We start from the raw sequence: 14,773 nt of genomic DNA, 5'->3' as shown, positions 1-14,773 counted from the left end.
TTTATGTAACAGTTACACCTAATATAAAAGTTATATATGCAGTTAGATTAGGACTGGATTAGAATACTGAAAAATCAAAATAGTATTTTAATAAGGTGGTGAGATTATAGATAACCTTAAGTTTTTGTCTTCTAATAATAATTTATGTCATTTAAAATGTATGAAATGATAAATGCATGATATACTGAGATGTAGTTATTGAAGAAAAGAAATAAGTACGTAGTACATAGAAATGCATGAAATGTACTTTCATTTGATTTTAATATATATGTCACATATATACATATATATCTATATGTCAGTGAAAGTTGTTAATGTGATAGCAAGTGAACACTAAAAAGAATCAGCTTTGGAATTTCATGATTCAATTCTGGATTTCTAAATTAAAGGAAATAATTATTTAGAAAATTATTCAATGACATAGGTATAAATTTAACCATTAACAAATGTATATGTTAAAGGGCTATTTGAAATTAAGTAGTTTTTATACTTTGTTTTTGGTAGCGTAACTTCCTGAAACATTGTTTTGATAATCAAGACTAATTTAAAAGCCTTTTTTATTCAAATAAACTTTCCCTTTTCAATTGGAGACCAATATACATAAATCTTTGTTGTTATTATATAAACTTCAGCATAGAGTATCATTTTTTACAAAGTTAAATTTTTGGCAAGGATAAAGGTATTTTGTTTCTTTTAAAATGTATAGTTTATGAAAGCGAGTGAGTTTTTAAAATATTTCAATATTATTTGGTCTATACTATTTTCAAATTCGATATAAGACCAGTGTTATCTTTCTCTGCCTATTGTATGTTTCTAACCCATTTGGTGGGACATTTTGGAATATTATATAAAAATATAATATAATTAACAATATGATGTTAAAAAAGAGGCCATTTTCTATATGTTGAGAACATTTGAATAAACACTCTAAATTAATTCAATCAATCATGATGAAATAATGATGTTAGAAAATGTTGAAATTATCATAAAGTTGAAAAGCTTAAAATTATTTCTTCCAAAACATAGCATGGCTTCAGGGTCAAAGAATAATTAATTCGGGGTCAAAGAATTAATGTCAACCACATTAATTAGTGGCATGCTATTGATTAATATTTTTCAGCCTTAATTTAGCCCTTATTTGGATCTCACTTTAGGCTTTATGTAAATACCATATAAAGCTGCACTGTCCAATACAGTAGCTGCTAGTCACATGTGGCTATTTTGAATCATAGCTGGTCTGGATTGAGCTGTACCGTAAATGTAAAATAAATCACATACTAGATTTTGAAAACTTGGTACAAAAATAATGTAAGTTCATTAGCATTTTTAATATCGATTGCATATTAAAATAACATTTCGTATACGTTGGTTTAAATAAAACACATTGTTAAACACATAAGTAGTTCTCATTTGTGGCTCTTATTATATTTATATTGGACAGTACCAATGCACCCTATAGAACTGAAGCAGTTATGCCCTTAAAACTCTTAAAGCCTATATAATACAGGTTTGCACACTTGGCTTACCTGAAAGTTATCAGTTTTCCAGTTTTCTTTGCTCCTTTGGGACAGTTTAGAATTTAGCTATTGAATATTTGTACAATGCATTCAATACTGGATTTGAGTGTTTACCACACATCAAAACAAAAATAATTCTAATACTCATGTTTTAAATTTATGACCTTTAATGCTATAAAACTATAAATCATACCATTAGCCAGTATCACGAGGCCAACAGGGCCTCCAAGGGAGGAGGAACCTTCTTATTTGTTTAGGTAGATTTGTTGGTTAGCAAAATTACATGACTATTTATTTGTTCATTTCTTCACAGAAACAAGTTGTTCCCTGAGTCAGTCATCAGAAATATTATGTATCAAATATTGCAAGGGCTGGCATTTATCCATAAACATGGTAGGTTTAAGTTTCATTTTCCTACCTCTTTAGATTGTTATCAAAGTAAGCAGAGGAATTGTATATACACTGTTAAATCATATTATATTTAGATAACTACAAGTTTGGAGTAGGTTCCTACACACTCTGACATTTTTATTTTTAAAATTTAGACTTTCTATCATTTTATATAAAATAAAATTTCTATAATCTATAACTATCTTCCTCTATAGCAGAATTTTTGATAGTTTGATTATCAGCCTTCAATCTCAGCCACCATAACCCATCCTGCAACTTTATTCCCCCAAATTTTACCATGGAAATGAAAAAGATAAACAAATAAGGTCCTCCTTTTATAAATGATTGTAATGCTTTGATCTACCAAGACCAATTATTAACATTTAGGTAGTTTAAATTACCCATGCTATGATATTTTATAGTTTTCTTTAGTATTTACATTTAGTTTTTTCTATTCTTTGAGTGAAATTAAAGCAAGTGCTTGTTTTTATTTTTATGAATTCCTTATTTATGTACTCTTAATTTTTTTTCATAGCTATCAAGCCAAAATTATTAGTCCAGAAAGTTAGTATAGTTATTATGAAAAATTTTAGTGACATTTATTTAGAATCATTAGATGTTTAGATATTAAATTAGAAAAATTTCTACTATACTATTGCTGCATTCTGATTATAGGCATTGAAAAATCACCATCATTAGTCTCCTTTCATATTTCATCTTATATTTTATATTTTCTTTTCTCCTTTCTCCCCTAATTGCTATAGGAAATAATTTATTTTCAAAAAATGCTATGCAGAATTCCATGTAAGCACTGTAAGAAAATTTCTTAATCCCCAGTGTTTTGTCTTATATTAACTATTAAGGTCTTTAAAAGTAGAAAACCCATGATAACATACAACCCATTGGAAAAAGTCAGTCATTTATTAATTACATGGAAATTAAAAAATGTATGCTATCTTAATTGTTCATAATAGATTCCTGATCTTCAGCCCAAAATATAGAACTGGATGAATATGCTATTTAAACTCTGGTCAGATGATAACACCTGATATCTGCACGAGTTAATTTATGGAAGCAAGTGTGATGTGGAAAATCAAACGCCTCATGAATTGTCTGATTTTTGGAAAGAGCTTTGTGTTTTATTAATATTTTTTTAGGCTAGTAATAAAATTGATTTAGATTTCTTGAAATATATCAACTATCAGCAACTTCAGAGCACTAGAGATTGAAGAAAGTTATCTCGAGATTTAAAAATTGCTGCTGAAAGTAAATAACACAAATAATCTAGAGTTGGCTATAAAATTGACCACACAGTGACTTGGGAAACAAGACTCTAAGAACAATAGACATTTTTGCAAAACGTAGTTATTTTTGCTATAGTTGATAAGCATCTCAGATGTAATATTTTGAGAAAATATTTTTAAAATAGCTGTCAAAAAATAAGACTAATAATTTTAGTTAAAATAGGACCAAGTTTCCAATATATTTATATTAGGGAGGATGGGGAAAATCTTAACGGTACAAATGTGTAATTGGTTAAATTCTAAGGTTTTGTGGATTAGTGTCACTTTACCATCACGTGTTCCCATTCATATCTTCATATTATGAGAATACAATGTATTTCTCTTGAAAGTTCATGAAATGGATCTTAATAGCTATTTTGTATAAGAAGTATCAGATAAACTGAACTCAAAATATTGTAGATGTCACAAATGTAGAGCCCACGCTGGCTTTGCAGGAATTATAGGCTGAGACTGTCTTCCTAGCCCAAAGCTACATGAAAACCCTCTCATGATGACCGGACCCATTCTTTATTTTCCCACCTTGTAAGGTCATTAGAATACAAGCCATCTGTGTACAAGTAGTGTGCTTTAGATCTCTCTTAGAAATTTTCAAGGAGGGCTTTCATGACTTTCTTCTTTCTGGGGTTTCTGCCTCATTGTCATTGGGCTACCTTTTAGCTTCCATAACTAACCATTTATTTTGTATATTGATTAGTAAATAAGCATTATAATTATTGAGTGTTTCAATAAAGCGGATACCAGGGAAGAACTGAGCTGTGATCATTTTAAGTGAATAAATTGGTTAAAATGCATGGAGTTCCTTTTTTGTCTAATGGACTTTTCAAATGAGCAATTGTAGTCAGAGAATCTCATTGTTAAGCTACAGTGTGATAGAGCAGCAGTAAGAGACCTGCACTGACCGAAGCTTGATGACACAGCCCTCCTCAAGCTTTAATTAGGCTGCTTCTCTCTGGGTCTCAGCCTCCTCATCTGTGACACAATAGTGATTGTATAATACCTCCTTAAGGTGTTGTGCAGATTAATGGGAGATAATTGTAATGTGGCAGTTTCTAGCCCAGAGCTTGAACTTACTGGATTCATAAATAGAAATACATGTTATTTTTAGTGACCTTATATGCTATGTGAACTTTCTTGCCAAATTATTTTGCAAGCAGAGTCCCTACCTCCTATCACTTTTTAGACAATAAATATGGTATTTTTTTCCCTAAGTTTACATTCTTAATTACATAACAGAGAGGCTCAGTTATATTTTGTCTATAAGTCAAATATGTTTAAACATGATGATTTATTATTGTTTTTCTTCTCTATATTACCAGGTTTTTTTCATAGGGATATGAAACCAGAAAACTTGCTTTGCATGGGTCCAGAACTTGTGAAAATTGCTGATTTTGGACTTGCAAGAGAATTAAGGTCACAGCCACCATATACTGATTATGTATCTACCAGATGGTTAGTAGTTTTATGCAGCTCTCCAGAGGCATATGTCTGTGTTGAAGTTTTCCTGCAATGGATTATTACATATCTTTCTGGAGGTTCCATATCAAGTATTGAAAACAAAGTATAGAAATGAATTTTGTATGCTTTGGAGAAAGGATTGGTTCAAACTATACTAATTTATGAAATAAGAAGGAAAAAGATTTCATCCATTTATTTATGCAACAAATATTTAATGAGCACCTACTATGTGCCAGATACTATCTTAGGCACTGGGAACACAGAAGTGAAGTAAACAGAAAAATAAAAACCTCTACCTCATTCTGCTTACATGACAACCAATATACAAATATCATGAGTTACCAACAGAAATACATACATATGTTCATCTAAAAACATGTAGTAGTCCTAAACTGCAGACTATCCAAATGTCCACTACCAGTGACATGATATATTCATCCAGTGAAATGCTTTATGGCAATGAAAACAAAAAGTCTATAACTACATGCAACAATATGGATGAATCTCCCAGATACAATGTTGAGAGCAGGAGCCCAAATAGGAAAAGAGCATATACTGTGTGACTCCATTTATATAAAGTGAAAAAATAGAGAAAACTAATCTATGCTGTTAAAAGTCAGGATAACAGTTACATAGTGGGGTTGGAGGGTAGTAGGAACTGGATGGGTGCAGGAGAGGGGCCTTCTGGGATGCTGATAACATGCAGTTTCTTGATTGAGGCGCTGGTCCATGGATGTGTTCTGTTGTGAAAGTTCACCAGGCTGTATGTTTTTCTGTATGTATGTTATAGTCTAATAAAAACAAGTTAAGAATATTCGTATGTCAGATGATGATACATTATTATGGAGAAAAATAAAATATGGAAAGGGACAGCGAATTAGGATCGATAAGGGAAGAAAAGGGAATGTTGCTATCTTAAATAGAGGATCTCTCTGAGAAAAGCCCCGGAGGACCTGCTGGGGCAAGCAGGAGTTTTTCTGGCAGAGAAAATGCCGAGGATAAAGGCCTTGATGCAGCAGTACCATGTGTAGGCTCTGCAGAGTGCAGGATGAATTAAGAGGCAGTAGTAGGAAATGAGGTTAGAATGTTTAGAGGTGGCTAGATCTCATAGGTCACTGAAAAGACTGTGGTAGTTTTTTAATCTGAGCAAACTGGGGAGCCCCTGGAGAATTTTGAGAAGAGGTGCGATGTGATTGGACATGTTTTAAAAGTATCACTCTGTATGTTGTATTAAAAATAGATTTTAGAGGAGCAAGGGCAGAAACAGGGAGACCAGGTAGGAAGCTGTTCCAATAATTTGGGCAAGAAATAATAATGACTTGGATCTGGTGGCCATGGAGGTGGTGAGAGGTAGGATGCTTCAATATGTTTTTAAAGTAGAGAAAACATAAGTTCCTGATGAATCAGATAATGGAGTCAGGACTCACGAGTTTTTCTCCTGAATGACTAGAAGGATGGAGTCAGCACTAATTGAGATGGAGAATGCTATGGAGCTCCTGGTTGAGAAGCACAGTTCAGTTTTGGGTTAAGTTGCTATGAGACAACCGAGGGGAGATGTCAAAGTCGGCAGCTGGATCTGTGATCTGGAATTCAGGGGAGAGGGCTGGGCTGAAGATATAAACTTGGGAGACCTCAGTGATAAAAGTCATATGATTGGATGGGGTCACTAAGGGAGCATGTATAGTTGGAGAAGAGAAGAGGTCTGAGGACTGAGTCTAGAGTGACCATATGCCCCAGTTTGCCCAGGATAGTTTCAGCCAATGCCTGTTATCAATAGTTTAATAAAAATGATCTGGGATAGGTGTGAGAGACTGCCACAGTATGCTTCCTGCTTCCTCCATGGCCTTACTTTGTAATGCGAGAGATATGTGAACACTGAATACTGAAGCAAGTTCATGCTTTGACATATGGCTAATTTGGAGATTTCCTGTCTCATTATCCGAATCTTTCCTGAAGCAATGTAACAAAATGTGCTTAGACAAGAGCAGTTCTCAGCCAATGTTCATCTTGGGCATGAATAGGAATAGTATTTGATACTGTTTCTCCTGCCAGGCACATGGCATACAAACCACTTGCCATAACCTTTGAGATGTAGGTTGGTGGAATCATGAGAAACAGGAAGTTATAGGTTAGGTGTACAAGAAATGAGCATTGGAAATAAACACTCAATAGGATACTTGTAGGACATATAGACAGTGGCCTAAATATTCATTTTATAGTGATTATTACATAGTATAAATCTATAACTATTTTGTTGTTTGGTGTTATGGTTTGAATTGTGTCCCCCCAAAAGATACATTGAAGTCTTAGCCCTTGTGACCTGACTTGGAAATAGTTTCTTTGTAGATGTAAGTAAATTAGGATGTGGTCAGTAGGGTGGGCCATAATCTAATATGACTAGTGTCCTTATTAGGAAAAGAAGAGACACAGAGACAGACACACACTGTGGGAAGACACGTGCAGACACACAGGGAGAAAGCCATATGATGATAAAGGCAGAAATTGGACCGATGTGTCCACAAGCCAAGGAATGTCAGTGATTGCTGGTAACACCAGAAGGTAGGAGAAAGGCACAGGACAGATTCTCCACTAGAGACTTCAGAGAGAACAGGGCCCTATCAACACCTTGCTCCAGCCTCCAGAACTGTGAGAGAGTAAGTTTCTTTAGGTTTAAATCATCTATTTTGTGACACTTTGTTACAGCAGCCCTAGGAAACTAATATATGTGGTAATGCTTTTAAAAAATTTATATTGCAATGAACTCTTTTATCAACAATGACTTTCAAAAATCAAAAGTGCATATTTAGTGAAAAATTGAGTATGTTTCTCTTTCTCAAGAGAAGCTGCTGATGAACTTACATAAAATGTTCATTGGCATTTGCCTTCCACTACAGGAGCCATAAATCACTGACCTGGTGAAAACCAGAACACACAAATCTGCTGAAGCAGCACCAGCATCTATTTTAAAAAGTTAGTAGATATTTTAAGAAGACTATGCCAAAGACAGTCATTAGCAATACAGCTTTAGAAGATGAGTTTACACATGACTCTGTGAGGCACTGCTCTTCATTTACGTGAAATGAATATTATAAATTAATTTCGCTCCTTTAATTCCAAGTTTTATGCGGGTGTGAAAAATAAAGTGATTGCCTGTGAATGTGTAGGCTTCTTTAGCAGAGGAAGAACTTCACAATGCCAGTTTTAAAAGAATATCTAAAGAGAAAAATTGATTCCCTCATTTCTAATAATAGTTTGATTTTTTTCATTGCAATCATAGAATCAAAAGTAAAATTTCTGGAAGTTCATTCGGAGAGAGGTGAAATGTCTGATATCACTACAAATGCTATTGTAATTTCAGTTAAAAAGTTCAGCATTGAAGATAAATTAGTTTTTGCAGTGATAATACAAATGTTAGTGGAACACAGCATCATAAAAAGTGTCCTTAATAAATCAAAAAACCTAGAAGGCAGAAATGATTTTGGATTGGTTAAGATGCCTGTCTTGTAACTGTATCTGAATAAGCCGTTAAATTTATATTCTACCAATCAAAATGACAGCTATAGTTGTCAGAATTTATAATTTGTATATATACACATAGTCACTAACTATAAAATTTTTATGATGACATTGATGTTGACTACAAATATGCTTCAGCATGGCAGCATGTGCTTTCTTTATTTTGTCACTCAAATTTTAGAATTGTTTGATCCTTCAAAGAATTACTTTATAAATCAATTTAGGTGATTTACAGTGGTATCTAGCTTCTTTGTGAACAAGTCCTTTATATTATGGTTGCATTTTGTTTTAAGTCACTTAGAAATCTTCAATCAGAATTTTTGATAAATGGAGTACCAAAACTCTAAAGTTTTTGAAGCTTATAGAAAATTGTGATTATTGAAAATGAAGTTTGCAAACAGGAAGACAATGATATTTATCCCTACAAATGTGAGGAGGAACTGATTTAGAAAATCTGTTTTTTCAGGAAGGATCTTTTGAAGGAGCTTCTGTTTTCATTTGGGTAAATGTAGATGCTATATTGAAATGGAATGCAATTGAAGACTTATTTTCAACATCTAAATTTGGCAAAAAATTCAAAATAATTTTTGTCTTATAACAATATTTATCAAAACAGATAATAACAGATTTTGCGAGGATGTGGTGAAATTGGTACCCTCATACATTTGCCGCGGGGAGTATAAAATGGTACAAAACAGTCTGGTAGTTCTTCAGTGGTTAAGCATATAGTTACCATGTGATTGATTGTCCCTGGGAAAAGCAATTCCACATCTAAGTATATAACCAAGAGAAATGAAAACAGTCATCCACGCAAAAACTCGTACATGAGTATTCATAACAGCATTATTCATAGTAGCCAAAAACTGGAAACAACCCAAATGTCTATCAGCTGATGAATGGATAAACGAAATGTTGCTATGTCCATACAATGCCCTATTATTTGGCAATAAAATGGATGAAGTACTGATACTTGCTACAATGTGGATGAACCCTGAAAACATGTTAAGTGAAAGAAGCTGGTCACAAAGGTCTAGATAGTATATGGTTCCACTGATACGCAATGTCCATAATAGGTAAATCTATAGAGACTGAAAGTAAATTAGTGCTGGCAGCATAGGGGATATTGGAGAGACATGGGGTTTCTTTTTGAGATAATGAAAATGTTCTAAAACATTGTGACGACTGCATGAATATACTTAAAGGCATTGGATCATATACTTAAACAGATGAATCGCATATTATATGAATTACATCTCAATGAAGCTTTACTCTGGTAACAAAAATACAATACTTCAGAACATTTGGGCTGAAATATTGACACATTTCAATGTGGAAAAAAGAGAACTGAGACTATCCTCCACCTTTGCTTTAGAGTAGTTTTCGCAATTAAAAATATTGTCACATGAAGAAATTGAGTCATTCTTGGGAATATCAGCACTTTCAAACTGATAAACAAAAAGAAAGTAAAAACCCCACTACTCAGGGATAATCTTTATCTTTTATTTTATGCTCTTCATATGAATATATCATGGATATAATGCTTTGCAAAATTATACAACTGTTTCCATTCAGAATTTATCTGCTTCCATTCAGAGCTTCCCTCCTTTTTTTAAGATATCAGTTAGCACCTATTTCCATATTTATTTGTTTGAGTTCCTATCTTAGGCTATTTGAACATTTTATTTATATTAGTCTCCAGCCCCACTAATTGTTTGTGGTCAGGGAAAATGTGTTATGTTCTATCGAACCCCAGCGCATTGTGCAAATGCCTGATGCACAGAAGGCATTTAATACCTGTTCTTGACTGAAATGCACAGCCAAACAGAATAAAGTCCTATTGCCACTCAATCTTTGAAACTACAATCAAAATAGTCTGTTTTGTTTTGTTTTCTATTTTCATAGGTATCGTGCTCCCGAAGTTTTGTTAAGATCTTCAGTTTATAGCTCTCCCATTGATGTGTGGGCTGTTGGGAGTATAATGGGTGAACTATATACATTAAGACCACTTTTCCCAGGGACAAGTGAGGTCGATGAAATCTTTAAAATTTGCCAAGTTTTAGGGACTCCGAAAAAAGTAAGTACTCTTGTCCTTAAGTTGCTATAACTTTTGATTATTTATAACTTTTGCCTAGCTATCTGATAGTTTTACTTTTAAATAGGCTTACAATTTAATGGTTAATTTTCTTATAATCCTTAATTTTTTTTTTTTTATTGGGATGGGCTGAGGATTACAAGACGCCATAATCCCCCTAGACTGAAGAAAAAAGTACTTGCCTTTCTTTAAGAACCTAAGAAAAAAAGCTCTATATTTAGAATTCTATATATTTAGCTCTTGGTTGATGACCAGCTGACTACAACATAGACAACCTTGCTTAGACTCTTTCCTGCTTGCACTGTGAATATCCCTTGACATCGACGCCTTAATCCCAGGTGCCCTGGATCTTATTTTCTCTTAATCTTTTCTCAATTGCTTTTGTACACCTTTACCATGGACATTTGATTTCTTGAACTGAGTACTTTTCAATTAACTATTGCTTTCACCTAGGTCTTACTTTCTGAGATGTACTTAATATGTTTAAGTATATATAATTACATTCTAATTAAATTAGTATGTGCTTTCTAGTTAACAGTAGACAACCAAATGTAGCTATTAAAGCTTTATCATAATTGTCATTTCCCAGCTATGTGCAATTTTTAACATCGGACACAACATATAACATATAATCAAGTTCTTTGTAATAAATAATCAGCCTTTGCAAAACACATGTTGTTATTTGTTCAAAGTCACCTGGATCTCATCATCATCATCATCATCATGATCCAAATACCAGTTTAATAATTTGAAATTTATAAAAATGCTTTCTCATCGTCCTAACTTTTGGTTCAATGTTCTTTCTATACTGTTTGCAACACTAAATTGTATATGTGGTCTGGGATTTCATTCTCACATTTATTGATATGAATCAACATTAAAATTTTACATGAGTGATTTTTTTATTATTACTATGTTTTAAATTGATTACTAATTTTCTTTTTGCTCTCCTTCTATCTGCCTCCTCCCCCAACTTATATATTCCTTAAACAGAGTGACTGGCCAGAAGGGTACCACCTTGCATCCTCAATGAATTTCCGCTTTCCCCAGTGTGTTCCTATAAATTTAAAAACTCTTATACCCAATGCCAGTAATGAAGCTATTCAGCTTATGACTGACATGTTGAATTGGGATCCAAAAAAGCGACCAACGGCAAGCCAGGTAAAATGAATCTCCCTGGAATACTTTTTTTTTCTTTTTAATGTTGAAGGTTTACAATATCAGGGATATTTTCATTTGCAAAGATAAGATTATTCTCAACCAAGCTTTTACCAAGAGAATTAAGGCATCAAGGCACGCAGAATGTGTAATGAATTAATTTCTAGCCATCTAAGATCTTTGGGAAAATTGCAAAAATAGCACTCCAGTGATTTTCTGTGTTTTGTGGTTAAAATTAGTAACTACGAAATTGAAGCTGAGAGGAATAAATCTCTAAAATGATAAAAATCCAAGCATGTGACAGGCTAGTTAGGAGGAAACTTGTCATGCTTAGTAAAAGGCATCTCTCCAATCATAAGATGTAGTAGAGTCTGCGAAGCTTTCCTTGTGGTTCGAGGTGGATTCTTCTTCACTCTCAGGCTCCCACAAGAGGGCAGCATGTGGCACTCATGCTTGACACCTTGTGTTGTATCTCAAATCTCATGGTCTTTAAAACACCATGGTTTTAATTTAAAAAGGCTTAAATTAAAAAGTTATAATAATATTTATTGTATTATTATTATTTAAGTATAAATTCAGTATTAAAATTACCAAATAATTATTTGGCTTTAAAAAAATTAAACTTGAGAAAATGTTTTCTGAAGGTCATCTGGAAGAAAAAAAAAGGAAAGAATAGTCAAGACAGGTTTGCCCCAAAATAAGTAATTGGAAGACGGTGGTAGGGGTGAACAGCTTTTGCTATAAAATATTAAAATAATCTGTAAAGTGGTAATAATGACAACAATGAAGGTACTAGCATAAGAATTGACAAACAGCTCTGGGTTGCAGAAACTGTAAGTCAGTGTAAGCTAACATGGCATCACAAATTGGGGGAGGAGGATTGTTCAGTAAATGTTACTGGGACAATTAGTTAATTCTTAGGGGAAAAGTAAGTTTAGGTTCTTTTTACCATACTCTACAAATAAATCACAAAAGTTTTAAATAATGGGGGAGGGGAATTTGGGAAGTAACTAAACTATGAAGAACTAAAGAAAGTATAGCGAATTTTTTTATCTCAAGGTAAGTAAATGATGGGTATAAAAGTAATAGAAGAAACCATAAAGAGAAAACTTAGAAGAATTGATCATAAAAATAAAAATTTTTTTCTTATATTCCAATCTTTTTCTTATATTCAAATTTTTTTCTTATATTCAAATCTTAAATTTGAAAGGCAGTGAGTTGTTTTTAACAAACACTAGAGTGTATTTTCTAGTGTTTCTAAGCATTTATTATATTTGTAATAAAAATATAATAAAAGTCTTTAAAATTTACCTAAAAAAAAGAAATGTGGGCATGATACATAAAAGAAATCATAGAAAAAAATTAAAATTACTAAAAAAATTTTTTAGTGTTCAACCTTTGTTCACTATCATAAAATGCAAATAAAAATGAAGTATTGGTTTTCTTATCCGCTAATTAACAAAAGATAAAAATAGTTTAAAGGCTATTTCTCTAAGTACTAACAATTTTGCACTGTATAGAAAGAAACTTAAAAACAATCAGAAAGTTGGGTAAAGATTTATACCCAGAGATGTTCAAAGCTAATTAAAAAAACTGCCCATTGGAAATATAAGCCTAAATGTTTTCAGGGGAACACTTAAAGTATGTATATCCTTACTATTATTATGCCACCATTAAAATGAAATTTTTAAAATAACCATTTCAGAGAATTCTCAAGCTCAAATCCTAAGTATAAAAGTAAGCTTAGGTATGATTTTATTAGAAAATATAGATATGATTTTATTAGATAGATATGATTTTAGATATGATTTTACTAGAAAATATATACATATGTTATACAACTAGAAAAAAATACTGAAAAGAAAAACAACAAAATGTGAGTGGTAGTTTTCTCTTGGTGTTGGCATTAGAGATGATTTTAATTTCTTCTTGAGAACTTTCTATACATTCCTTATTCTGTGCAATGATCAAATATTCCTTTAATCAACAGGGATAAATGCTATTTTTTAAAAAGATTCTCTTCCTGAAGGATGGTAACTGTTATCTTAAAGGGGAAAAGTTGTTAAGAAATGAAGCCTTAAAATTGCAAAACACATTCATAAAGACTCTAGCTCCAAAATATGCATTATTAATTTAGGAGTATTGACACACTAATTAATGTGACTTTCTGTGCATCAGGTACTGAGGTAGTTAAATTGTCTATATTTGTTGAGTTCCACTTAGCAGTTTTAGTGTAATAATGAACACATACACCCGTTGTGGTAGAGGATGTCTTAGAATAAAAACTCTTTTCACCTCTGACAAAATATACCTCCATGCCCTTAACCTCTTTCTTGTTCATTATTTCATAGCTGTGCTTTGAAATATGTGCTCTAATTAGGGAGACCTAATTAGAAAGAGGTTAAGTTATGGGATACAGGGACCATGTACAGAGCTGCCTCTGTCCCTTATACACCTGAGAAGTTAACTGTGAAGTCAGGGTTCTGCCCAGACACAAACTTAGTAGAACTGGGAACTTCTCAACTGCATCCAGGCATATAACACTGATAAGAGGATCAATATCCATAGCTGAGCTGCACAGAGGCTTCAGCTCAAGACCAAGTTTCATCAACCTCTAGACCAAGTTTCATCAATCTCGGCAGTAGACAGTTTTGACCAGATAATCCTTTGTTGTGGGGCCTGTGCTGTTCAGCAGCATTCCTGGCAGCATGCCAAAATGCCAGTAGCATTTCCCACCCCCAAGTTATGACAATTAATAATGTCTCCAGACATTGCCAAATATCTCCTGAGGGGCAAAATCACCCCCAGTTGAGAACCACTGCTCTAGACTATGTCACCCAGACAGTTATTAGCACCTCCTAAAACCATGCAATAGAAGCAAATTGAATGGATCCATCTAGTTAAAACCCAAACAATGACCATTTTAATGAGTATTTTTATATTATCTTCCCATAAATGTCTTCTCTTTGTCAGTCTATTGATAAATACACTTTAACAGATATGCATTTATATTCTTCTTAGAATATTTTTTATCAATAGTAGGTATGCTGTATAATACTTAGGCTAAGAGTAGCCCTAAATTTTAATTTTACATGATGTTATAGTTAATTATTTCAAAAAAACTACCTAGAAGGTTTTCTTAACTCATTTCTTAATGCCTTTGGATGGACTCTAAACCATTATCACTATCTAGCATTTTAATTTGACTTAATCACATCAAATTTAGCCACTGCTTATAAGCTAGATTTTCTTTTCATACAAAATCTTAACTAGAACAGTTGCTTTGCCTGGATATTTACATTCTTCCTACTAACTAGTACTTTATTTCTCTTAAGAAATTT

The 14,773-nt window shown here is 32.9% G+C and overlaps 1 protein-coding gene across 2 annotated transcripts in view; it reads left to right on the top strand.

Moving 5' to 3' along the window:
* MAK (male germ cell associated kinase) overlaps window positions 1–14,773 on the top strand; it is a 49,992-nt gene that overhangs the window by 12,697 nt on the left and 22,522 nt on the right. For both annotated transcript variants that reach the window (XM_011373237.2, XM_011373235.2), the window contains exons 5-8: window positions 1,831–1,910; window positions 4,528–4,660; window positions 10,085–10,256; window positions 11,268–11,435. In XM_011373237.2, the coding sequence (XP_011371539.1) occupies window positions 1,831–1,910; window positions 4,528–4,660; window positions 10,085–10,256; window positions 11,268–11,435 (553 nt within the window). The remainder of the gene's footprint in view (window positions 1–1,830; window positions 1,911–4,527; window positions 4,661–10,084; window positions 10,257–11,267; window positions 11,436–14,773) is intronic.

The sequence above is a fragment of the Pteropus vampyrus genome, unplaced genomic scaffold, assembly GCF_000151845.1.
Source record: "Pteropus vampyrus isolate Shadow unplaced genomic scaffold, Pvam_2.0 Scaffold221, whole genome shotgun sequence".
Classification (NCBI taxonomy): domain Eukaryota; kingdom Metazoa; phylum Chordata; class Mammalia; order Chiroptera; family Pteropodidae; genus Pteropus; species Pteropus vampyrus.
This window is presented reverse-complemented; position numbering and strand designations above follow the sequence as displayed.